Genomic DNA, 25,112 nt, shown 5'->3' on the forward strand with positions numbered 1-25,112 from the left:
TCTACACCCTCTTCTGGGTCTTTGAGGGGCATGGGAGTTTGCCCAACCAATCTACATGTCTTGTGGACTTGGAGAAGCATTCCACCGTGTCACCCAGGGGACTCCTGTTGGGGGGGTACTCCGGGAGTATGGAGTGCTGGACCCGCTTGTACGAGCTGTCTGGTCCTGTACGACCAGTGTCAGAGCTTGGTCCGCATTGCTGGCAGTAATCAGAATCATTTCCAGTGAGGGTTGGACTCTGTCAAAGGCTGCCTTGTCACAGATTCAGTTCATAACTTTTATGGACAGAAATTCTGGGCACAGCCGATGGTGTTGAGGGGATCCAGTTCGGTTGGCCTCAGGATTGGGTCTCTGCTCTATTCAACCGGATAATGTGTTCTGGTTGGCTTCATTGAGCGTGAGCTTCAGCTCTCACTGGAGCGATTCGCAGCCGAGTGTGAAGTGTGAACCTCCAAGTCTGAGACCATGGTCCTCAGCCAGAAAAGGGTGGAGTGCTCTCTCTGGGTCCTGCAATAGGGTCCTGCCCCAAGTGGAGGATTTCACGTATATCTCAGGGTCTTGTTCATGAGTAAGGGAAGGATGGAGCAGTGAGTATCGAACAGGCGGATCGGTGCGGCGTCTGCAGTGATGCAGACTCTGCATCGGTCTGTCGTGGTGAAGAAGGAGCTGAGACAAAAGGCAAAGCTCTCGATTTACTGGTCGATCTACGTTCCTACCCTCACCTATGGTCACGAGCTGTGGGCAGTGACCGAAAGAACAAGATCGTGAATACAAGTGGCCAAAATGAGTTTTCTCCGCAGGGTGGCCGGGCTCCCCCTTTGGGCCCCTCCTGGATCACCGAGCTTCTCACCTTATCTCGGAGTAGAGCCGCTGCTCCTCCACATCGAGAGGAGCCAGATAAGGTGGCTCGGGCACCTGGTCAGGATGCCTCCTGGACGCCTCCCTGGTGAGGTGTTCCGGGCGCATCCCACCGGAAAGAGGCCCCAAGGAAGACCCAGGCCACGCTGGACGGACTACATCTCTCGGCTGGCCTGGGAATGCCTTGGGATCCCTTCGTATGAGCTGGGAAGTCTGGGTTTCCCTGCTTAGGCAGCTGCCCCCGCGAACCCACTCCGGATAAGCGGCAAAAGATAGATGGATGGATGGAACTCTTTTACATAGTAAAACATGTATTTCCATGTCATTAACCTGTGAGGAAGATAAACTACAAAACAGTGTACTTCTAACCTGAATCCAGTCTCTTTCTATATTACCAAGTAGTTTTAATGCCTCTGCTGCTGTGTTTCTGAAACCTAAACACAGTTCAGATGCTGGTGCACTGTTCACTGTCTGTAAGAAAGTCTCAGACTCAAATCTAATGGAGCAAAGTTCTCAAATCCTACCTAAACCTTACTTTTACATTGGAATAGAAGGTACATATCTTTTATATTAAATTTCTTGTGTTTGCAGCAGCTACATATCGACCTCACTGGCCACTTTGTTAGGGTCACAATATGTTCAATTGCTTGTTATCACAAATAATCTGTCCAATCAATCACATGGCAAAACACACAATTCCTTAAATCAACCATGTGACTGCCTGAACACATGTGTATCACAGGAGCTCTTAAATTGTCAAAGTGTGTGACTGCAAGCAGTAGGTTGAGATCTTCTAAACACGCCTCTGTTTTTAATCAGGTGTGAGCGGAGCTGTAGAGAAGGTCTCTGCATTATTACTGTTTCAGAGTGATGTGCTGGTGTAATCCAGCTCGTCCTTGTCTGACTCCTACAGCTCTTTTAGGATTCCAGCTGCAGTCAAACAGGGCGGATATAAATAATTCAGAGGTGAACAGCTCAGAGGTGCTGCCACTTCTGCTGTCTTGTCTGGCGAGTCTTTACCAGAAAAGTAATTACAAGAGAGCTCCTATCTTCACAGGAGCGACAGGGATGACGTGTTCCTGCTTGTCAAGTTTGTGTTTTAAGTTAGAGCCTTCAAGAAAAAAAATGGCCTTTACACAAGATGTTCTTTAGACTGTGCATGTGATGCACCTTATATCAAACACAGCCAAAATACAAAATCAGAACTAGTTAAACATTTTTAATGTTTAATTGATCCTTTTTGTTGATATTTTCTTAATTTTGAACACTTTAATAAAACAGAGTTTACTATTGGCATAATCCTGTTTTAAAGCTGCCCTAAAAAAAACTATAATAGCTAGAGCTGTCTCTTTTATTTATTTATTTAGCTGACAAATATGACTACCATAGTTTAAGATGTAACATCGCAATGAGCTGATGTCATCACGTCATGCTATATGAGTGTAAGAGCTTGGGTGGAGTAGCAGCAGTGATTATCAGAGAGATGGAGAGAATAATGTAGTCTTTCATTTTTAGTGTGTATTTTAGATAGTTTTTACCACATGGTATTCAGCAGATTTTTACCACAGTAGTTTTAACATAGAAAGCTGCTTGTTTTATTATTACAGTTCTTCAGCAGATTAGCAAAGCTGCTTGTTTGTCTTTAGGACAATTAGTTTTCAGTTTAGAGTTTACAATTAGTGTTTGTTTACATAAATCATTGTTCCTTTTTTCCCCCTTTTCTTTTTACACATCAGCAGTCAATTGCACCGTGGAAATAACTTGGTAGAGCAGGTGAGGGGCTGTTGAGAACTACAAGGTGAATTTAAAGTAACATACAGTACTTGCACAAATGAAACTGCACGCTAAATGAAAAATGTTTCTGCTTCAAAACAAAAAAAAACATGGACATTGTTCAAATAAGTTATTAACTATTCAATATTTTTCTGCATTTTATAAGTGTTTCGGTTCAGTGTTTTTGTCTCTGTGCATTTTAGAAACTCTTACCCAACCAGTTTCACAAAGAAGAAAAGGGTCTTTAGACTTTCATGGCTCCATAACCTTTTTGTTTCCATTGCATATATTCTGAGGATAAAAAATACTCCATCAAAGGACACCACAGTAGAATACGAATGCCCATGTATATATTTCAGTTGTTTTGTATTGCAGAATAAAATCAACTATCAATCAAAATACTTTAGTACTCTGCTCCTAAGATGGAGTGTATCTCAAAAACTAAAAGAGACAAAGTGTTGCAGTAGCTTCTATAGTGTAAAGAATTACTTACTTTTTGCACATTTAAAAATGTTTTGGATCTCTGTTTCGTGTGTTTATTTAATATAATGTGATAAAAATCTCCAGATTTTTGTATTTTTAATATATTAATAACAGTTTCAATTATTTTATAAGTTATTATTGCTCTTTGACTTAGCTCAAGCTGTGCAGATCATAGAAATATGAAGTACTTGAGGATATTCCAAATAAGATACCACTATGCACAAAAAGAACAGCATAGGCTGACCATTTCCGTTACAGTTTTTAAAGGGTTTAAAAAAAAAAAAAGCTAAAAGCAATAAGGACATGATTTAATAACTTGTTTCTCTCTGTTGTCATCACATTTCAGCCAGTGGATAAATTCACGGCTAAAAGGGACGGATTTTAAAATAGTTATCACAATAATTAGCTTGAAAGACAAATAGGAGAACAAAGGATTAGCATTGTCATGTTCATATATTTCAATTCACTATCCTCACTCTGTTTTATATTGTCTGGAGGTTAATTATCAGGGAAAAAAAGCTTTTTTTATTTTTCTTTTCAACATTATGACACCAGCTTGAAGGTGATGATGGAAATAAGGGCTAATGCAAGAATTACATAGAATATATAAATTGATTTGGTTTGCACAAATTAAACTTTTCCATTTTACCAAGTAAAATTAATTCATTTTAATTATTATGTTTTTGGCAGCATGTGTCTGTCTGTCAAAACTCAAAAAGTTATGGACAGATTGTTACAAACCCCCAGCTCTCTAGCAAAAAAAACAAGGCAGAATATGAGGTGTGATAACAAAACAATCAGTTCTCAACAAACACAGTTCTGACAATGTCCATAAAACTACAAAATGGGCAAAGTTCTCAAAGACAAAGTGCACAAAAATCACAAAGGCCTACAGAGTAGAAAGTCAAACGAAAACTGAGACAAACCGTGCTGAAACCACACAGCTGCCCTGAATCAACGTTGCCCTGCTCATTAAATGGGGCTGATGAGCCAGGACCTGCTGGGGAGGAAGAGCAAGCAGCCAATCCTGGTTCGGGGATGTCACAGCCAGCCAATCGCAGGCAAGGAACAGCACAGTGAGGCACAGGGGTGGAGCCACACAGCCATCCAATCGTCTAGGTGGGATCACACAGTCAGATTAATTTAAGCAAATGTCAGAAATGTTATAAGAAACAAGTGATTACATTTTGGGGGTGATCCGGATCACCGTCAGGATCCAGGATTTTTTTTTTTAAGGAATTTTTACCATTTTGAGATAGAAGCTGTAATGGCAAAATTATCCTTAACTCATCAGATAATGTCCGGAATTACTGGCAAAAACAAATAAAATAAAATAAAATAAAAGCTGACTTTGTGGTAGCTGTTTCAATCCAACGTTGTTTCATCCGGATCACGTTGATATTTTAGATCCAGTGAATGTCGAAATATAGAGGGCACTGGGTGGCCTGTTGGGCTTTTTGGGGTTTTTCCTCAGTGAATGATCCTATTTATTTATTTATTTATTATCCTATTTCTCTCATTTTCTGTAAAAATAAAGGTGTTCTTATATCTTTTTTATATTTTATCCATCCATCCATTAGCTATACCCCTCCGTGCAGAAGCTGGAGCCTAACCCAGCATTTCGCAGGTGAGAGGCAGGTACACTCTGGACCGGTCACCAGTCCATTGCAGTAAATATTTTATATCCTTAAGTTTTACTTATCTTCGTGTGCCTGTTATATTTCTATTTTCTTATTTATTTGTGCTTAAGCCAAAAGACTCATTATGCTTGCATAATGACAGTAAAGATGTTGAATCTATGGCTTTGCAGAGGTCTGCATTCTCTTATAGCTTCTAGTTATAATTAAAATGGCTGAGCAGCTCCTTTTTAAATTGTGCTATAGATTCTGTAGTTAATATTTCAGCTTTCCTTCAGCTCATCTTTTCCCCGTGTCCTTGTATAGACACCTTCATTGGTCTGCAGTCAGTCTGCAGCTGCTGGGTTTTAAGCCTGTTGTGTGGGATTTGTTTTCTCTGATGATCGTCAGCACAGTCGATTAAACCAGGATGCTTACTGAGACCAGTTAGACTGAAACATGAAGTGTCACACGCACCCACATATTTATCCTAATATTTTTGTTTTCTGCTTAGTTTCTTTTTTTTTCTTTTTTTGATGTTTTAGGACTGAACAGTTTCACTGCATTCTAAGTTGTTCCTGTGACCTAATACGTTTTATTTTCCATTTTATTTGCAGATGAAAATAAATTATGATTTACAGACTTGTGCTGGGGTCTGTAAATCATTTCAGTCATTTTTATCACCACACACTGATGCAAAAATGCAGCTGATAGTGATAACCCTAACTTTATATTACCCCAGCAATTAAATTAATTCATGTCAGAACCATTTTATGTTTAATGTTAAATGCTTCATTAAAAATATAGTTTACCCTGTAGAAAAAGTTTTTCCAACATATAAGGATGTGATTATTTAATATTACGTTTATGATAAAAGTCTAATAAATTAGGTTTTCCTTTGTTGATTATAGCTTGATATGTATTTTAAAAACAATGATGTAATGAAATTAGATAGTGATTGTTTATGAAACTATTTTAAAAAACTTGCTTTATGTATTTATAGTATATATATTTAGTACTACTACTACTACTACTACTACTACTACTAATAATAATAATAATAATAATAATAATAATAATAACCTGTAAAATTACAGCCATCTCCCATCACAGAGCCATCTTGAGTTGTTAAGCCAAGAAATGAGTAGATTTTGTATCAGCCTTACACTTTAGGATACACCTGACCTCCTTTCATAGCCTCACAGAGTCTGAATACTTTTGTAAATGAAAGATGTTTGCATTTGATCGTAATGAAACATCCTTCTATTTCCTTGCTAAATCTTATCATTATGCGCTAAAAATGAACACCCTGGATAATTGTGACTAGCTGTCTTTGCTGTAGAGGTCTAGTTGTGTCTGTCCTAACTCTGTTTTCTGACCTCCAGGTGTCCTGACAGCGATGGCCCAGAGAGAGAATGATTCCCATTGCGCATCGTCCACCATCTCCGAATAGAGCTTCGGCAGCTACTGCAGCTGCTACAGAACAATCATCAGCCGCTGTCAGAACGGCAGGGCGACACACTGGCATTTCCTGTTTCATGCTGGGGTGAATTGTGGAAATAGCCTCCTGATAAAAGTGACTTTTCTTATTGCTCCCCCCCTAAGAGATTTGACTAGCAAATAATGGTGCCATGCTGGATGGATTTCTTTTGTTTGGCACAAAACTCTGTTTCATTTTTACAGACCAAACATGAACAGAGCCAACAATGACACATGTTTAGGAGAGGAGACTTTCAGAGCCCTCCTAATCATACACACACTCCATACAGTACACACATACACAGCACCAGATCTCTGTAAAGATAACAAAAACCCACATTGTGATATTATATACAATAAATGACTTTACTGAGCAAAAAAAAAAACTGTCAACACATTTTCATTTCCAAGTCATCATGTGCTGCTATTTTGTCAAATCACTGGTATCTCCAAAATATGAGCATGGTGTTCTTTCAGGTGCCAGGACTTCAGCTGTAGGAATAGTACTCCAACATTAAACTCAGCAAACATCACTCTGGGTGTGAAGAGTTAAAAGTTAATCCTTTGAGAAAGGCACGGAAATACACCTTTTCACCTTCTCTGACTGTAAAGCAGACTAATAGCTCTTCCCCCTGTCACATCAGTGTGGTGGAAAAGGCTGACAAGTCACATCAGGCATTTACATAATGTGTAAATAAGAATGAAATAACAGAGAAGACAGTAAATAAATATAACTATTTAAAAGCCTCAGTTCCTCAGTTCCATTCAATTTTACATACAAATTTATGAAATATGTACACATACTTACAACCTTGAAACCAGGGCACATATAGAAAACAAAATATTGCACTTGTATAATTGCATATTTATTATTGGGAAGCTTGGAGCTAAATTAAAGTCTTGTTGTGGTTTGAGTGTTCATGGCTCTGATGACCGAAGGGAAGAAATTGTTTGCCATCCTGGCTGTGTGGGCTTTAATGGACCTATATCTCCTTCTAGAGGGGAGCAGGTAAAAGGGGTAAAGGGCAGGGCGGGAGGGGTAAGATAGGATATTGTAAAATGTAAATAGAGAATGCAATGATTTACAAATCTCATAAACCCATTTTTTATTCCCAATAAAACATAAACAACATGTCAGGTGTTAAAGATGAGACATTTTATCATATAATGACAAGGCAAGGCATGGACAATGTATGCTCATTTTGTACAATATTTAATGACAGCAATACATCTGTAAAAGTTGGAACAGCATGATGTTTGCCACTAGCTCTTCTTTTAATAACTGTCTGTAAACCTCTGGGAGGTGACTTTTATGTTGAGGAACATTTTTCTGAAATTGTTTCACAATTTTTACATGCAAAATTGTCACAAATTAGTGAACCTCAGCCCATCTTTGCGTATGCATCCGCTGCCTCTCCCAAAACACTCTTTTTATACCAGTGCTACTCAGCTGTTGCCCATTAAGCTCATTAGCAGTCAAACACTCCTCCTCCTCCTTTTGATTTCTGTTAGTTACTTTTCCAGCCTTTTGTTGTGCGTTCCAACTTTTTAGAAATGCTTTGCTGCCATCAAATTTAAAATTAGTTAAAGGCTAAATAAGTAGCATTGACACCTAGCGTTTCAAATCAGAACTGCAGTCGAAAGAGAAAAACACGGCGCGAGTTCTTTCAGCTACATGTGTAGCCACAGCAGACTGAAGGTAACATGGCAGCCAATCCGCATCTACGGTCTCTCCGACCACCACTGAACATTCATCCACATGCATACACCAGCGATGCCAACAATGGAGGCCAGGAGGGTAAAGTGCCTTGCCCAAGGACATGACAGATGACTGGGTTCATGGGAAAACAACAGTTATTGGACAACCCGCTCTACCACCTGAGCCAATGCCGCCTCAATAATGGTTATTACATTATCTACATTGTTGAAGAATATTGTGGTACCAAGTCCCTGCAGTCGACTTTTTACTTCATCTGTCTGTGTGGTTATGTCTAACAACTACCACACATTAGCTTTCCAGCTCAGTCACACAGCACATCAGAAAAAGTTGTCCTTACAGACTATAAACTGGCTCTGAGTGAAAAGACGATGAGAGAAAAATTAAATCAGCTGAACCGTTGGATGAAAGCACTGACAAAAGGGAAAGACAGTAGCATGGGGTGTTTGAAATAACTGATTATGTGTTAAAAGGACCAAAAGGATATTGAAAGCAGGGCTTTAGCTATATTGACAAATAGGGATGTAAGTTAATGTTTGAAAATTACTTCAAAAATTGTCCCTAAAATAATGTTTTTTTTTTTGTGTTTATTTGTTTTTGGCTGTTGAAAAATGAAATTTTCTTCTTATTATTTTCTATTTCAACCTCTGTTGCCTTTAGTTTTGTAATACTGTGAAATGAAGAAACTCAGCATCATCTTTTAATCTGTGAATTAGTTTATTTTCATTTGTACAGCACTTTTCATCAAGGCAAAGTAGCACTACATGTTTTACATTGTAAAATGTAATACGCAGCAAAGATAAGAAAATGAACAGGTTAAGCAAAAGATATAGAATAAAATGCCATACTTGGTCTGAATAACTGAGTCAAAACTCAAGAAACACTTCCATCAATAAAAGTGAAGTTATAATGAGAAAACACCAGAAACAAGGCAAATGAGACGAAAGGTCTATATACTATAATTTACATTTTTTACTTAAAAAAGTTGTTCTTTAATTTGTATTTTAAAGCTGGCTGCTCCACTGATGTGCAGTAATAAAAGTTTATCTCACTATTGGCTTTAGTCCTTCACTTTAATTATGATAAATAAAGGGACATAACCAGCAGAAGTCTAGAAGACAGCCAGTATTTTGAGAGGATAAAAGCAAATCTGATAAACATGTAAGACTAGCTCTATCATAATATTTGTTATAATTTTCCCTTTGGGAATTTATAAAGTATTTTTATTTTCAGTATTTATTAGTTTTTTTTTATAGTAATGAAATTTGTATATCTTATTCATGACAATAGGAGTTTTTTGTGTGTTCTTTAAATAAAAACTCATGCAAAGAGAGAAGGGAATCCTCACATCCACTGTCAGAGACAATATAATAAACAAAGCTGTGCAAACTAAAACACTCTTTCAACTGAAGTAAAATATTCATGCATTTTTAGTGACAAAAAAACGAATAATAAGAACTGAACTAGTGTTTGATTTATCTCCGTTCCTCCACAAAGAAAGAAAGAAAGAAAGAAAGAAAGAAAGAAAGAAAGAAAAAAAAAACAGTCTAGTCCTGGTGCAAAGCAATTCATCTGTCCTGTTTTAGTCAGAATACATGCAGCTGAGTTTTACGTGATTTGTAAGGAAAATGTACCCATCTTTGGGAGACCAGAAAGTAAAGGTTTGCAGTAAAAATAGCAGGGTGAAATGTCCTTGTATTGGTGAGAAATGATTGCACTCTGGCAACGTTCTTCAAATGATTCTTCTGAATATGTCCTATGTGAAGTTTAAAACTGTGTTAAAAGAAGTCATGCTCTTATTTGACTTCCATCCATCTATTTTCTGCATTGGTTTTATCAGGTTGAGGGTTGCAAAGGTGCTGGAGTCTTTCCTAGCTGCATGGGTGAAAGGTGATTTACACTCACAACATTACAGGAGACAAAATTCCAAGCATCTTAACACTCATACCAAAGATCATTCTAAAATCAACAACTTTCTTCATGTGCATGTTTCAGACAGTGGGAAGAAAACTAAAGTACCTAAAAAAAACCTGCACAGACACAGAAGGGCTATGTAGATGATGTCAACTGATGCCAGTGTTTTATAGGACAGACTCAGTGCATCACCATACAGTTTACACCTGGGTGTAGTTCTCTTGTAATATTTCATTTATTTTTTATAGTGGCTATTGTGGAAAGCTGCAAAGCCAGGCCTGACAGAAATATGAAATAAATTGATAAGTAAATTCATGAGTGTCAAAACCAGAGTGTCAGGTTTTGGACCCCAATGAAACTTATTGAGAACAGAGGTCAAGCACATAATCAGTTTAGACGGGAAACAGAAAAAGAAATAAATAATTTCAAAACAGTCCAAATATAAAAAATGACTACAAAATAAAAAACAGCCTAATGAATCCTGGCATTGTCATCTTGGAATATTGCTGTGCCATCATGAAAGATGGAATTACCTGCTCAGTATATTCAAGTAGTTGACCTCGTTTTTTGGGCACATAATGTTTAGGAACTGAACCTGGCCACCTGCAGCAACCCCAGATCATAGACTGCCCCCACAGGTTTGTAATGTACACACTAGGCATGATGCACTTCATCTGCCTCTCTTCTTACCTTGATGGTACCATGACTCTGGAACAGGATAAATCTGGACTCATCAGACCACATTACATTACATTACAGTCATTTAGCAGACGCTTTTATTCAAAGCAACTTACAGTAGATATGTTAAGTAGTAATAGCGTTTAGGGTCTTGCCTAAGAACCCAACTGGAAAGTGGTAATGTTCTTCCCCTTAGGGAATCAAACTTTGGTCCCCCGCATGGAAGACAGATGCACTGCCAACTGAGCTATCCAGCCACATGAGTAGCCACATGACCTTCTTCCATTGCTCCAGAGTCAAATCTTTATACTCCCTATGAAACTGAAAATATTTTTGTGATTATCCTCACTGACACACAACCAGACAAAATTTTGGACATAACTTCTAACTAGTACTGTCAATGGTTTTCTTAAGGCTGCACAGCATTTAGTCCAAATCCTTCTAGTTGTCTCCACGTGCATGTGGAAATATTATTAATTTTGCTATTAAACATAGCCCAGAGTTCTACTGTTGTGATTTTATTTGATTTCACCAAACATTTAATTGATCACCAATCACTGTCATTTAAGATCTTTGTCTGACTGATCTCATTTCTTTCTGGAAGATGATAATTTCCCACCATCTTTCCTGTTTCTAACAATACATTGGACAGTTTTTAACCCAGTTTTGGGCAGTTTCAGCATCTCCATAGATGTTTTCTCTGCCAATAATATGACTCTTCTGAAACAGATTGACATCTTTTCATAAGCATCAGGACATCACTACAAGATTGTTTAAGAAATGTGAATCTGCTCAATGCATCAGTTAGGGTTGAATAACTGGTTACCAGCTGAATTACACACTAAAATTGAGGATAATCAGATGGATAAAGATGGTCAGCCTATGTTCGCAGTATCCATCCATCCATTTTCTATTGCTTATCTGGGGTCGAGTTGCAGGGGCAGATGCCGAAGCCGGGAAGCCCAGTCTTCCCTCTTCCTGGCCATATTCGGCAGCTTTTCCAAAGGGATCCTGAGGCATTTCCTGGCAAGCCTAGAGATGTAGTCCCTCTAGTGTGTCCAGGGTCTTCCCTAGGCTTTCCTGCGGGTGGGACAAACCCAGAGCTCCTCACCAGGGAGGGGTCCAGGAGGCATCCTGACCAGATGCCCGAGCCACATCATCTGGCTCCTCTCGATATGGAGGAGCAGCGACGCTGCTCTAAGACCCTCCCAGATCACCAAGCTTCTCACCCTATGAGGGAGAGAGCCCGGCCACCCTGCAGAGAAAACTTTTTTTGGCCACTTGTATTTCAGCCAATCTCATTATTTTGGTTATTTGGTCAGTACCAGAAGATCATGACCCGACGAATCCAACAGAACCACATTATCTGCAAAAAGCAGAGACCCAATCCCGAGGCCACCAACCTAGATCCCCTCAACACTTTGGCTGCACCTAGAAATTCTGTCCGTAAAAGTTATGAACAGAATCGGTGACAAAGGGCATTTACTGCCAGAAATGTGGACCAAGCTATGGCACCATTCATACAGGGACCAGACAGCTCATATTATGGGGTCCGGTGTTCTGTCAGTTTAGTATACATTGTCAGATCAGCATACGCATAGTGCAAACTGACAACTGCACCTAACCCTAACCATAACCCTAACCTTAACCCACATGTGCATTAATATAATGTATGCTACTCTGATGCGTATGCTAAACTGACAGAACACCGGCACTCCATACTCCTAGAACACTCTCACAGGAGTCCCCAGGGGACAAGGTCGAAGACCATCTCCAAGTCCACAAAGCACATTTAGACTGGTTAAGTGGACTCCCATACCCCCTCCAAGACCCTGAAGAGGGTGTAGAGCTGGTCCACTGTTCCACAACCAGGAAGAAAAATTACACTGCTCCTCCTCAATCCAAGTTTGACTATCCAACAGACCCTCCTCACCAGGATACCTGAATAGACCTTACCAGGGAGACTGAGAAGTGTGACCCCTCTGTAGCTGGAGGGAAAAGGGGGACCGTCATATTCAGATTAGAGGGAGCGTTCCTCCCAATCACGCCTCTTCAGGTCTCCCTGCCATAGCCCACTTGAGCATTGAAGTCCCCCAGCAGGACTAGGAGTCCCCAGAAGGGGGGGTCTTCGGAAGGAGTGCTTTCCAACACCCCATCCAAGGACTCTACAAAACGTCGGTACTCTGAACTGTTATTCAGTCCATAAGCATAAACAACAGTCAGGACCCATCCCCCCACTCAAAGGCAGAGGGAGGCTACCCTCTCGTCAAATGTACCGCCACCAAGTATGCCCACACCTGCTCAGTGCCTCTCACTGGGAGCAACCCCAGAATGGAAGAGGGTTCAGCCCTTCTCGAGGACAGTGGTTCCTGAGCCCAAGCCGTGTGTTGTAGCGAGTCCAAATATATATAGCTTGAACTGCTTAACCTTGCGCACCAGATCAGGCTCCTTTCCTGCCTGAGAGGTGACGTTCCACATCCCTGGAGCTAGCTTTGGTATCCGAGAATCAGACCGCCAGGTTTTCTCATCTTTGGCCACCGCCCAGCTCATACTGCACCCAACCGCTTTGGCCCCTCCGGCAGGTGGTGAGCCCAGAAGAGGGGGGGGCCCATGTCACGCTTTCAAACTGAGCCTGACTGGGTCCCATGGACAAAGGGCTTGGCCACCAGGAACTCACTTCCATGCCCCACCTCTAGGCCTGGGTCCAGACGGGGGCCCTGGTAGCCCACGTCTGGGCATGGGAAACCTGAATCAATTGTTTTTATTCATCATAGGGGTCTGTTGAGCTGCATTTTGTCTGGTCCCTCCCATAGAGACCTGCATAAAGCCCCTGACAACATAGTTCCAAGGATCTTCAGAATGTGCAAACTCCTCCACAAGGGGGTGGCTCAGGTAGGAGCATGTCCCCAATAATGCTTCCAAATTTTATCCTACATATTATTGTACTGATTCATCTAAATGAAGCAGTTGGTTTTCAGGTTCCTCCGTGTCCAGGGTCCCGTCCGATGGTTGGTTGTTTACATCCCAGCAGGGGGACATCCAGCGTCTGCTGTCTCTGAGTTTTCTCTCCATGTTATTTGCTTGCCAGCCTAAAATTTCTCGGCATCCTGCCACGTTATTGACATAAGACAGCCCTACAAAACCAAAACAAGTGAAAGCACAACAAATCTATCTACAATTAGATAATTAAAATTTAATTTTGAGATGGTCTTTTGAGACAGCAAAATATTGTACATATATTCTCAGCTGGGCATAGATACAAAGATGATAATGCAATTTTTAATCACAAGATAATGATTTATCTAAACCAGATAATGATGCTGCACCTTTCAGATATCACACACAAACAGAACAAGTTGCATGCAAGTGATTTATATCCACAACTCAATCCTCCTCAGACTTAATACTTAGGTGTTAAAAACACATACACACAGTTGACTGTGTCTAACCAACTGCTTCAGACACATTCCTGCTGAATACACTGAGTAAATACCTAATTTTTGAGGCTTCACATGAACTAAAAATACTAAGGCAGCTCGCAGGCAGAGTTCTCTGAGGCCTCACTGCTCTTACATTATCTTCTTTTATTTATTAATTTTATATTCTGGCCTACTTCTCCTCAGTATTATCCCACTTTTATACACGGAGGGAAATCTTGCAAACCTGGTTGTCACATATTATATTATATTATATTATATTATATTATATTATATTATATTATATGTCCATTCAAATAAAAAACATCAATGAACCGCTGCACACTTGTGAACTTCACAAGTGAATAGCTCTTGTGCCAGTGCCATGTCTGCAGCCCATGAGGAGCTTGAAGTCCACTTCCTATGGACAGCTTCAGAAATAGCTGTATATGCGTGTATGCAAGGGTTCTCTCGGGGTACTCTGGCTTCCTCGCACTGTCCAAAGACATGCATGTTAAGTTAATTGATAACTCTAAATTCTCCCTATGAGTGAGTGTGTGAATGATTGTTTGTCCCCTATGTGTTGGCCCTGCGATGGACTGGTGACCTGTCCAGGGTGTACCCTGCCTCTCACCTGTTAATGCTGGGATAGGCTCCATGACCCTTAATGGACTAAGCGGTTCAGAAAATGAATGGATGAATGAACTGATGTGAAATCATAAAATTAATCTTTATCATAAGAAATCTGCAGAACCCAGAAAAAATGTTTGAGACCTACACTGTGTCTCAATAATAGCAGCCTATTTATTGTTTGCTACTTGTCGTGCCATTTAGAATGGAAGTGCTGCATGAAATGAGGCTTTCACAATTCTTTTCTTCTACCATGATAAGGGTTGCTCCATTTTACACTCCAAATTTTGTCAGTCAGAACCCTTAAGGGTGTCCATTTTGGCTCTGTGGTTCTTCAAATGTAAAACTGACTGCTTCATGTTTACATTACCTTTTTAAATAGTATACACACACACACGCACACACACACACACACACACACACACACACACACACACACACACACACACATATATATATATATGTATATATATATAACGCTACTAATTGCCGAAAACTAGGCTGAACATCTCCACTCAGACAACTAGTAATAGTCAGTACAGTTGTCTGTAAAATTTTGTAAATTTGTGTGATGTACTCTTCTTTGTTACTTAATCTGAAAAAAAAAAAAAAAAAAGTAGATACACTGAATATTATTTCATTTTTTCCACCATCTTCTTTCCAAATATTGTAGAAGTGCATGGTGATAAATAAAGTATTTTTAATTTCATTGCCTTAAATAATTGTGTTGTAAATTGTAGATGTGTGTGGTTTAGTTGCCTTAAATAACCCTGTATTTTGTAGTGAGATGTGAAAATTTCCCTGAAATTTTCTTGGCTCTGCCACTGTTAATATACTTGGTTAGGTCCAATCACAAAACCACAGTCACAAAAACAGGCTCACAGCTTACGCATTTTGCTATTTATAGATAACAATTGCTGACAACTAATATGAGCACTGCCCAACAAAAAACTAAATTCCCATCTCTCATTGTTTACAACCTCTCTGATAGAAATAGAAAAGATAAGAAGATGCGAGATGACATCACTGTTTTCCCTCTCTGTAAATGAGAACAGCTGCTGCTCCTGACCACTCACCTGACACCTAAATGAGGTGAATCACCTCCTCTGCCAACCTCTTTAAAAGCCCATTTCCATTCTGTCAGCTCTAATTAAAGCTCAAAGACCACTTGGCCACACCCACAGATTCAAACTGCAAACGCTCACATTGATGACAGAGAGACCGGTAATGAAATAAATTAGATGCTCACTTTGTGAATGTCTTATCAGTGTATAAGTTATTAATTATCAAAGTCACATTTTTTACCCTTTTCAGCCAATATCTTATTTTGTATAAAATGAGATGTGTGCAATTTGGCGTGCTGTGTGGGTTGTCAATTAATATTTGACCGATGTGAATGATATAGCCAGAAACTCGTAGTTAATATGTAATAAATTTTAGGCATGTTTGTATGGTATATTTTCTTTCAAGAATTTCAAGGCTAAATAAGGTCAAAAGAGTAGAAAGGCAACAATAACTCAAATAACCACTGCTTGAAATAAGCTGCCCATTGTGCTTCACAATACCTTTCAGGGCTTCATACTATAACCCCTATTCATCCAGGCTAGCCTTTACTTCCTAATAGCAAACAGGTTATTTAGTGAATGCACTAAGGCACAGGTAGGTCTCAAGGTCTTGCAAAAAAATCCATAAATCTCAGTCAGTCTTAAACTGTACCTATTCTCTGCCAGCATCAGTCTCTGTTTAAATGGGTAACAACTTACCTTCTCGGTGGAGAGGAGGTACCTAGTCATCTCTGTGCATCAGGAGACTTGTGTTCCCTTAATACTATCCTTATGTCAGTCGCTCCCAAAATTTTTCTGCTGTGCCCCTTTTTCATTAACAAAAATAAACAAACCCAACCCCCCAGTCTCACTATCACATGTACCCCAATGCTTACATGGAAATACACAGAAAGAAATGTGCCACAAATTAGTCTTTAGTTTATTATCTGCTACTTTATTCATTATAGTTAAAACCATGTCAGTAGGAGTCAAGGAATGATCACTTCCTCTGCTATTGTGTGAGGTGTTTAAACCAGGAAACTGCAAACTACTCCAAGTAAGTTGAGCTCACTGAGGTGAGACAGATTCTGCTTTAAGGCGGGTACACACTACAGGATAATTAGGCCGATTTTTGTCTCGATCTCCCCCTTACGATCAAAGCCAGCAAAGGCCAGACTGTCAGATGTTTACAAAAAACGTTGTGTCCAATTTTCCTGTGGTGTGGGGTGTGTTAGGAGTGATTTTGTCTGGTCCAATCTGCTCTGAGGGCCTCGGAAGGAGAGATCGACTAGAAATCCTCTGGTAGAGATGTGGTCTACTGGTGGAACTGGTGTAATGATTTTTGATACGATACAAAGAACTGCTTCAAAATGCTCTGTCTCCCAGGCTTATTCAGACTTGCGTTTATTGCTGTTCTACTTTGTGTTTGCTGCTGAGATGTGACTGCTTCTGTTGGTGTATGATCAACAAGTGCTTCTGGATATCAAAACTTCCCTTGAGTTGTGGTCAAAACTGAATTCTGATGACCAAACCGCAAGTGCCCCACCTTTCTTGGCATCTATCCCAGGGTACCTTTGTTGTCCACATGTCACCTTAAGGAGGAAGTGCTCCAGGAAACGTAGAAAATGCACAGGCAAATGAGGCTAGCAAATGAACGATCTCTCAACTCATGAGGTTTGTATTTTATGTTCATCACAGAACCTGGGTTTCAGGTTGGTGAGGCCACTCCATTTTCTGAACTTCTCCTTCCTGAATGCTTGTTGTTCAGCTCTCTATCTGGCAGAGGTGGAGGGCTGGCAAGTTTTTAAAATCCAGCCTCACTTGAAGTCAGGTTGTCGCTGATACTTACTCCAGCTTTGAAGAGAAGACTTTTCCCATAAATTATGATCCTCCTATCATTTATACTTTGATCTATGGTCCACCAAAGTTTGATAAGGATTTTATTCAGGACTTTGCGGACCTTGTGGCCAGGTTGACTGTAGACTTTGATTGGTTTTTAACTGTTGGTGACTTTAATATCCATGACTGCTGTGAGTCTACACCTCAGGCCAAGGAGTTTTTAAATCTCATAGATTCTTTTAACTTCACTCAGTCTGTGACAGGTACAACACACCAGATGGGACACGCATTTGACTTAATATTGTCCTTCAACTTGAGTTTATATGTCAGTGAGATCTTTGATGCAAGTATTTCTGATCATTTTGTAGTTTTATTCTGTTACATTCCCTTGTTTTCCAGTCAAACTGCCCACTCCAGAGCAACGCATATGCAAAATTAACCCCTCAACTGCTTCTCAGTTCTCTGCAACTTTTAGTAGCTCTCTGTGTAAGAAATTACTGTGATAACCAAAAGTCCTGATGAGTTTATAGATGTCTTAAACACAACATAACCATTCATTTAAACATTAAACTTAGATTGGAGTGGTGGTTGTATTATCTTGCATAAAAGGAAAACATTTCAGCCTATTAGACTATTATGGAAGCCAAGAGCGGCCATGATCAACTATTTTTCTTTTTTTTTTAAATAATTATCTAGAAAAAAACAAGTAAAACTGTTAAGAAAGCAAAGTTTGTTTTCTTGTTATAGCAATGTACTGCTCAACCGTTTGGTAGAGCATATTTTGAGTAACTATGTCTTTCTGTAAAATGTGTGGAATTCAGTTCAGTCTGTCTGGGTCATCTCTACAACTTGGCAGAGGTATGCAATGATTAAAACATCCACTACTCCATCCAAACACACTCTATTTTGACAGTAGGATTTTTTTTTTTTTTTTTTTTACCTGTCCTGTCCAGCATCTTAGCAAGTCAAATGATAGTCTGTTTGCTGCGTGGGACATCAACACGTTCTGCCATGGCAGTTCATCTGGCATCGTCCATGGCCTACTGCTCTATCAAGGGCCATCCACATTTTTCTAAGATGTATTGAATATGTATCCTCTGTGCATTCATGGCATGTCATTCTTGCACTTTCTATGCCCGCTTTACTCAAATTAGGATAATGGGTTGCCACTGTGTATCTGACCTTGTGTCGACATTTAAGCCTGCTACAACTTGAGTCTTTTCTCTTTTTTTTTTTTTGTTTGTTTGTTTTGAGCCAAGAAAGATAGATTAAATGTTACCACTCAGCTTCAAACAGTAACCAACAACCAAGCCAGCACTACTCCAACTGCAGTTTAGCTTGTAGCTATGGATGTGTTTTTAAATCTGTCTACTTCAAAAAGTAATGTTTTACCTAAACCAACTAAAATAGGAAAATATAGCAAAACAAAACATTTTTCGGTGAAAGGCTGGAGATTACATATTCCAAAAACTCCCAGACTGTGAGCCTGGCCACAACTTCAAAGAAAGCACAGAAGACTTCTTATTTAATGGTTCAATGGATCGCAAAAAGTAACATAAGGTCAAGATCTTATTCTACCAGCGGCAGCTGAAATATGAAGAATAAAGTTGCTGCAATGCTTAGGAGAGAAGCAGCTAATAAACTGAAAGAAAAACTCGACATTGTACACTTTTTACCAACCCAGAGTGTGTGGCCAAGTTGGCATATCTCACAGACATATCCAATACACTGAACAGCCCGAACCTCTCCATCCATGGAGGCCACAGATCTATCCTTGAAGTCAACAACAAAAATCACTGCTTATATGAAGAAAACAGATCTATGGAGAAGAAGGATGAAGGACAGGATAACAGACGCTTTCCCAAACTGACCGAGTTTCTCCGCACAAACAACCTGTCTGTCGCCACCGTGAAGGATGTGATCCCCCAACTTAAGCCCCTTGGACTTCCCTGAATCTGCCTCTGTACCTGCTAGACCTCTGATGGGATCTTTGATCGTGAAGGATCAAAGCAGCAGCAACAGTGGCCATCGTGTGCCATCGCTAGCCACAAGGTGAAGTCTCTACTTTGACCCCTTAGGATTCATAGCCTTCATTATCTGCTCTGTTCATGTCATATCTTTCCAAGATTGACATATACAAAGAAACAACTCTAAAGACTGATATTAAGGTATAGTTATTAGTTCTGAAATGTCTCCAGTGGTAGTAATGTACAAAAATAATTTTACTGAATAATAATAATTGTCTATAGACACTTAAAACTAGACTTGCTCCTACCAAAACCCAACATTGTGGCTATTGAAAGTCTGATTGCAGCAGGTTAGTTATGCAAGCTTTTTGTATCCCAAACTCACTGCCGAAGCCATGCAAATATTGCTCAGCTTTCCAACCATTTATCTCTGTGAATTGTCATTTTCCACCTTGGCTGATAAGAAATATAAATACTGTGTTAGAGACAGGCTTTGTCAAATATTGTTTAAAAAGGCTGATTTTTGCCAATAATTTGCAAAGGGTGCCATAATATTACAGTTGGATGACTTTTGTAAGCTTTACAATGTATTTCTTTTCTCTTTTTTTAACTCTGGACATTTGGACGTTGGCAGCTGTTCATTTTCTGAGAGCTTCAACATATTTTACATAAAAATGATGAATGTGTGAAAAAAGACCCTGTTTAAATAAAAGTTTTTAGCTAATTTTTTATTTGTACTTTGTGTTTAAAATGCATTAGTTCATAAGACCAACTAGGAGTTCAATTGGCAGGAAATACTGTTTTTTTTTATTTATTTATTTATTTTTATTTTTATTGGTGTCAGAATTATGATGGGGGTCATTCACAAATTTTCTAACCTGTAAGGGCTCTCTGGCCTCAAAAACGTTTAGAATCAATGATGTAAAGCACTCTGAATTGTCTCATACATTATATTTGCTGTACAAATAGTCCTTGTCCTGCCTCAAAATGAATACTGGGAGCCTTACACACTGGATATGGCCCTGCTCAGTGTTGCGAAGATACTCGGAGGCAGACTGACATCTTAAGCACAGAGTTTTAGCTGGATCCAGTACCACTTCTTCCCTACATGTGTATTTGTAACAAAAGATTGTTCAACATCCCGATGTGCAAATAATAACATATTATTTCTGTGGATTTCTCCTGGGATTTATCCAGTACCTCCAAACTTCAACACTGATCATTGGAGGGCCATTGTGGACCATCTTATGTCTGAGGTGCTCATGAGACAGGGTTTCTATTACTGTGATGACTTGAGTTTGTCTAACGTGTGGGCATCTTTTGCTTTCAATAGTTTGGTTTCAAGTTCTTAAGCTAAAGAAATAAATTAATATAATCACTGTACCAAATGAAAAGAATGGGATTTACAATATGTTTTTATTCCACATATCCTATTTATTTTATTTTTTTGTATATTTTTTTTTTGTCAATGTACTTTTCTGCCTTAAAGTTCATACACTTTTATGGAAAGTGCCTGGAGACGGTGCTTGTGCTACATGCAGAATAAATCCTAGTTCCAGCTGGGATATTTTATGAAATGCAAACAGAAACTTTTGCATTGCCCTGGTTGCATCGCTCCCAGAGTCCTGAAGTCCTGCGTAGGCCAGCTGCCTGGCATTCTGCAACACATCTTTCCCCTCAGTCTGCTGCTGGAAAGGGAATCAATAGTGTGGAAAACATCCCATCCAGCAAAAGCAAACTGGCCATCTGGATATTCTGGAAACATACAGAATGACCATCCAGATAGACGAGTAAAAATTATCAAGCCACTAGTTTTTAATAAGTCAGTGTGTGTTTGTAGCCTGGGGCTTGATGCTTATAGTTAAATACTTCAAATTTCAAATGTGTGACAGCTGGAATATTGCCCTGAAATCCATCCAATTTACACACAACACACTGCAGCAGTAAATAATTAATAAAATAGATAAAAAATAAAAAGTAAAATAACTAAATAAAAGTTAATAATGGCATGAACGCAACAGGTGTGCACAGACAGCACAAATCAGAGCAAAAAAATAATACATTCAGTAAAACATATACACACTGACAGCAGATGAATGCATATTAATTAACTAAAAGTAGCTATATCAGACAAATTAAGCTGAAGCAAAATCTAGTTTTATAATAACTTAAAGAAAATATTTTTAATGCTTGCAGCTGGAGCCCATCACAGCAAGTAGCAGGCGAGAGGCAGGGTTCACCCTGGACAGGCCACTAGTCTATCGAAGTGCTACTGAAGAGCAGGGGTGTCCAATTACAGCCACTGGGGGCACCATCATTAACAAGTTTGTGTAGAACTTAACAACAAGCTGTTGGAGAGTACGATTTTATTTCAATCTTGTGTTTTGGAGCAGGGAAACATCTAAAACCAACAGTAACAGGTTTTAAAAAAATAGAAAATTTATAAAAAAAAAAAAAAAAAAGAAAGAAAATGAGAAATAAAAAAAGTAATAATAAAAATAAATAAAACCTGCAGGACAGTGGCCTTTGAGGACTTAAACTGGAAATACTTGTATCACAGGAATACTGTCAAAGAAGTTACGTTTCATAAAACATTGTGTTTGGGTTGGAAGACATTTTTACCACATCACCTCTTTCTCCCAGGGAATAAATGTTTGAGTTCTAGAGCACCTGTTATAATCAAATTCTTTCTAACTTATAGAATATGTTTAGTGTATGCAGGTTATTGTAGTTTGTGCTACAGCCTGCAAAACCTGTGCACTACATCCCTGAGCTTTCAGGTGGACTACAGGAACATTGTCCAAATCATCTCTCTTGGACACCAGATTGAAATAAAATTGATCTGCTCAGCTTGTCTTCAAACACAATAATTAATAAATCCACTCATACAGAACCAACAATCTTGCATCAAACTGAAAATAATAAAATTTGAAGATCTGGTTAATTTCAAAATTGTTCAAATTATGTACAGAGTTGAAAATTATCAATTGCCAAAAAGTATCCAAAAGTTTTTCCAATTAAGGGAGATTTAATTAATTTAAATTAAATCTGAGAAGAACGTGTTTAAAAGAACCAGCTGTGAGAATAAATGCTGAACTTCATTGTATTGCTACAAGAGGGTTGACATATGGAACAGATGCAATATGTAGATTTAAACAAATAATAAAAAAAAATTATACAATTAAAATCTTTGAAACAATCTTGAAAGGCTTGAAAACAATGTATATTATGTATTATGGTTTATTATAGTTGGGCGTTATTATCATTGTGTAATATGGTTTGCGATGTGTTTAATATTCTGATGAAATGCTGTGAAAATGTCCATATTTAAGTTATTGACAACAGGGTGTTGGACTATATGTATTTAACTTCATCCTAAACCCTTTTTAAACTTTGAAAGCTTAGAGTTTCTGTGTTAAATGTTGACCTTTTTTTTGTTTTATTTTAGTTAGGGGGAATAAAATTCCCCACAAGCTTTCAAATGACCCAATTATTTGAACTGAGTAAGTGTAAAGAGTGAAACATCCAAAATGTACAGACCAGTGGGCCATCAAAGACGAGGCTTTACAGGAAGATGATACCTTTTAATAGCTTATGAAAGCTCATTAAGAAACCCAGTTTGATCAATTTCAAAAGTGTTGTGCTTTGTTGTGAATGCTGTACCTTGAATTCGAGATTATGTTCTGGGAAAGGCAGGATTCCGAAAACAGGAATTCTCAGAAGCCACAAAGGTTTGGTGACTGGTGGGTGAAGAAAACAGGCTTTCATGTGCATCAGTGATGAAGGACGATGAGGGACAGGTGTCCTTAAACACGTCAGGTGCTGCTGCAGGCAGAGAGTGAGGAGAAGCCGAGTGAAACCAGTGCAGGCAAATCCAGGGAGGCAGGGCATGACTGTAACAGCTCTGGTAGCGACTGTGTGTAGGCCTACCAGTGGAGAAGGAAGTACTCAAACACTGTACTGTAGCGTATTCCTTGCTCACAATGGAATCAGATAAGACACAATAGACTGAAGAGGTCAGCTCTTTTCTTAAGGACCACTTCTCTGCACAAAAAGTTGCTATGAGGTGGTTGTTTGTCGGAAAAGATTAAGATAGTGAATTTATGTTCCTTTACTAATTTTTGTTTCTTTTTTAAGAAATTAAATTAAGCTTCTGCCTTAAACACACAATGCAGATTAGCTCCCTAGGATTCAGAAACCTTTTCTCCTTTCTTTTGAACATCAATTAATTAATCTCTAGTTTAATTAATTTTTATTTTTATTTTTTTGATCCAGCTTTTTCACAGCATAAGAATCTGTTTTAAACACATATTTGCATATTTTCTGTCCATGTTGGATTTTTTTTTCTTTCCTGTTCTGTATATATTCACATTTTATCTTATGTAGTTGTAGTCTAGTTAATAAATGCTAGTTAATAAAAAATTATCTAACTAATTCTTCGATAAGTCGTGCTTTTGGGTCCTTTCGGATAAAACTCGCATAGTTATCGTCTAGAGACTGATTTATTTATTTAATTAATTTTTCTAACAAATTGATGGTTTTCATAGCTTCCATTATTATGTAAAGAGGTTGGTGGTGCCCTGAGGTATATAAAAATTAATAGCAATATTGATATATATTAATTATTAATGTTACTATTTTATATACATAATAATGTGTTATTACACTAAATCACTACAGTGAACTTTGTCTTAATGTCGAGTAGCTTATACATCTCAAATGGATTTCCTTACAGAGATGAAAGGAGTTCATTTCTTCCAAGGGGAGAGTTGGTGTCTAACAGGTCAAAGAGATCAACTCTTCTCACAAAACACTTAGAGTTGAGCGTTGGCCAAACTATGATTTTGTATTCAGGGAGTCATGGATAAACCTCCTGCAGCCACAAATCTTTCATTTGAATTAATTAAAAGCATGGGGACTAAGATATCTTCTCAAGGTGGTTGCAGCTGGAACAGCAGATATTAGATCATACACCCTTTTTGTGTTTCTCAAACTCATAAACTAACCGGAATCTCCCATAGACAGGCACGGACCGTGACGGTTACCAGAACCCCTGTTTTCACCTACAATAAAGACTTGTGCTTCACTAACAGATGTTTATCTAAAACTCTGAACTTTTTTACTTAGACTTTCACAGAGTCAGAATGAAGAATCCAGAACGTTGGAACTAAGCTGAACCTGCATTTTAACATGCATGAACACGTCTGCCTGGGCAGGTAGAGATGATCAAGGAATGATTAGACCAGGAGGTACAGAGTGGGACAAAGAATCCATCTCTGCACATACTTAATATCCCTTTTTTATTTTTGTAAGTAGTTAAATTTACACCTGCGTACTTTAAGCTACAACGCAAGTTTTTCCCAACCATTTTTCACAACTCAGTCTTTTTTTATCACTTAATTTGGTTCATAACGTTTTACTGTCGGATGATGCCAACCCCAGTCGCTTCTCTGAAAGAGGAAAGTAGCGACACTGCAGACCCCCATGCCCAGGCTGACCCCTGCAGAGAGTCGAGGACTAACCTTCAGAAGCTCTGGCAGCCTTGCACTGGCAAAGACCAACTTTCTTCGCTTCCTTGGATCCAGGACCCGTCCCATCAAACCGTGTGTGTGTTTCACCTGAGGGAAACTCCGTTCCTCGGGCAAGGATCAGTCGTCTGCAAGAGTTTGCTTTGAGATGGTTGGTTGTCAGAAAAGATC

General features: G+C 38.9%; 1 protein-coding gene across 1 annotated transcript in view; it reads left to right on the plus strand.

Annotated features, from left to right (window-relative positions):
* The window catches only part of LOC121646987 (chemokine-like protein TAFA-5), an 88,671-nt gene extending 82,098 nt beyond the window's left edge, over nt 1-6,573 (plus strand). Inside the window, exon 4 of the mRNA XM_041996155.1 lies at nt 6,116-6,573. Coding sequence (XP_041852089.1) covers nt 6,116-6,124 — 9 coding nt within the window. The 3' untranslated portion in view covers nt 6,125-6,573. The remainder of the gene's footprint in view (nt 1-6,115) is intronic.
* Nucleotides 6,574-25,112: the final 18,539 nt, after the last annotated feature.

The sequence above is a fragment of the Melanotaenia boesemani genome, chromosome 10, assembly GCF_017639745.1.
Source record: "Melanotaenia boesemani isolate fMelBoe1 chromosome 10, fMelBoe1.pri, whole genome shotgun sequence".
NCBI lineage: Eukaryota > Metazoa > Chordata > Actinopteri > Atheriniformes > Melanotaeniidae > Melanotaenia > Melanotaenia boesemani.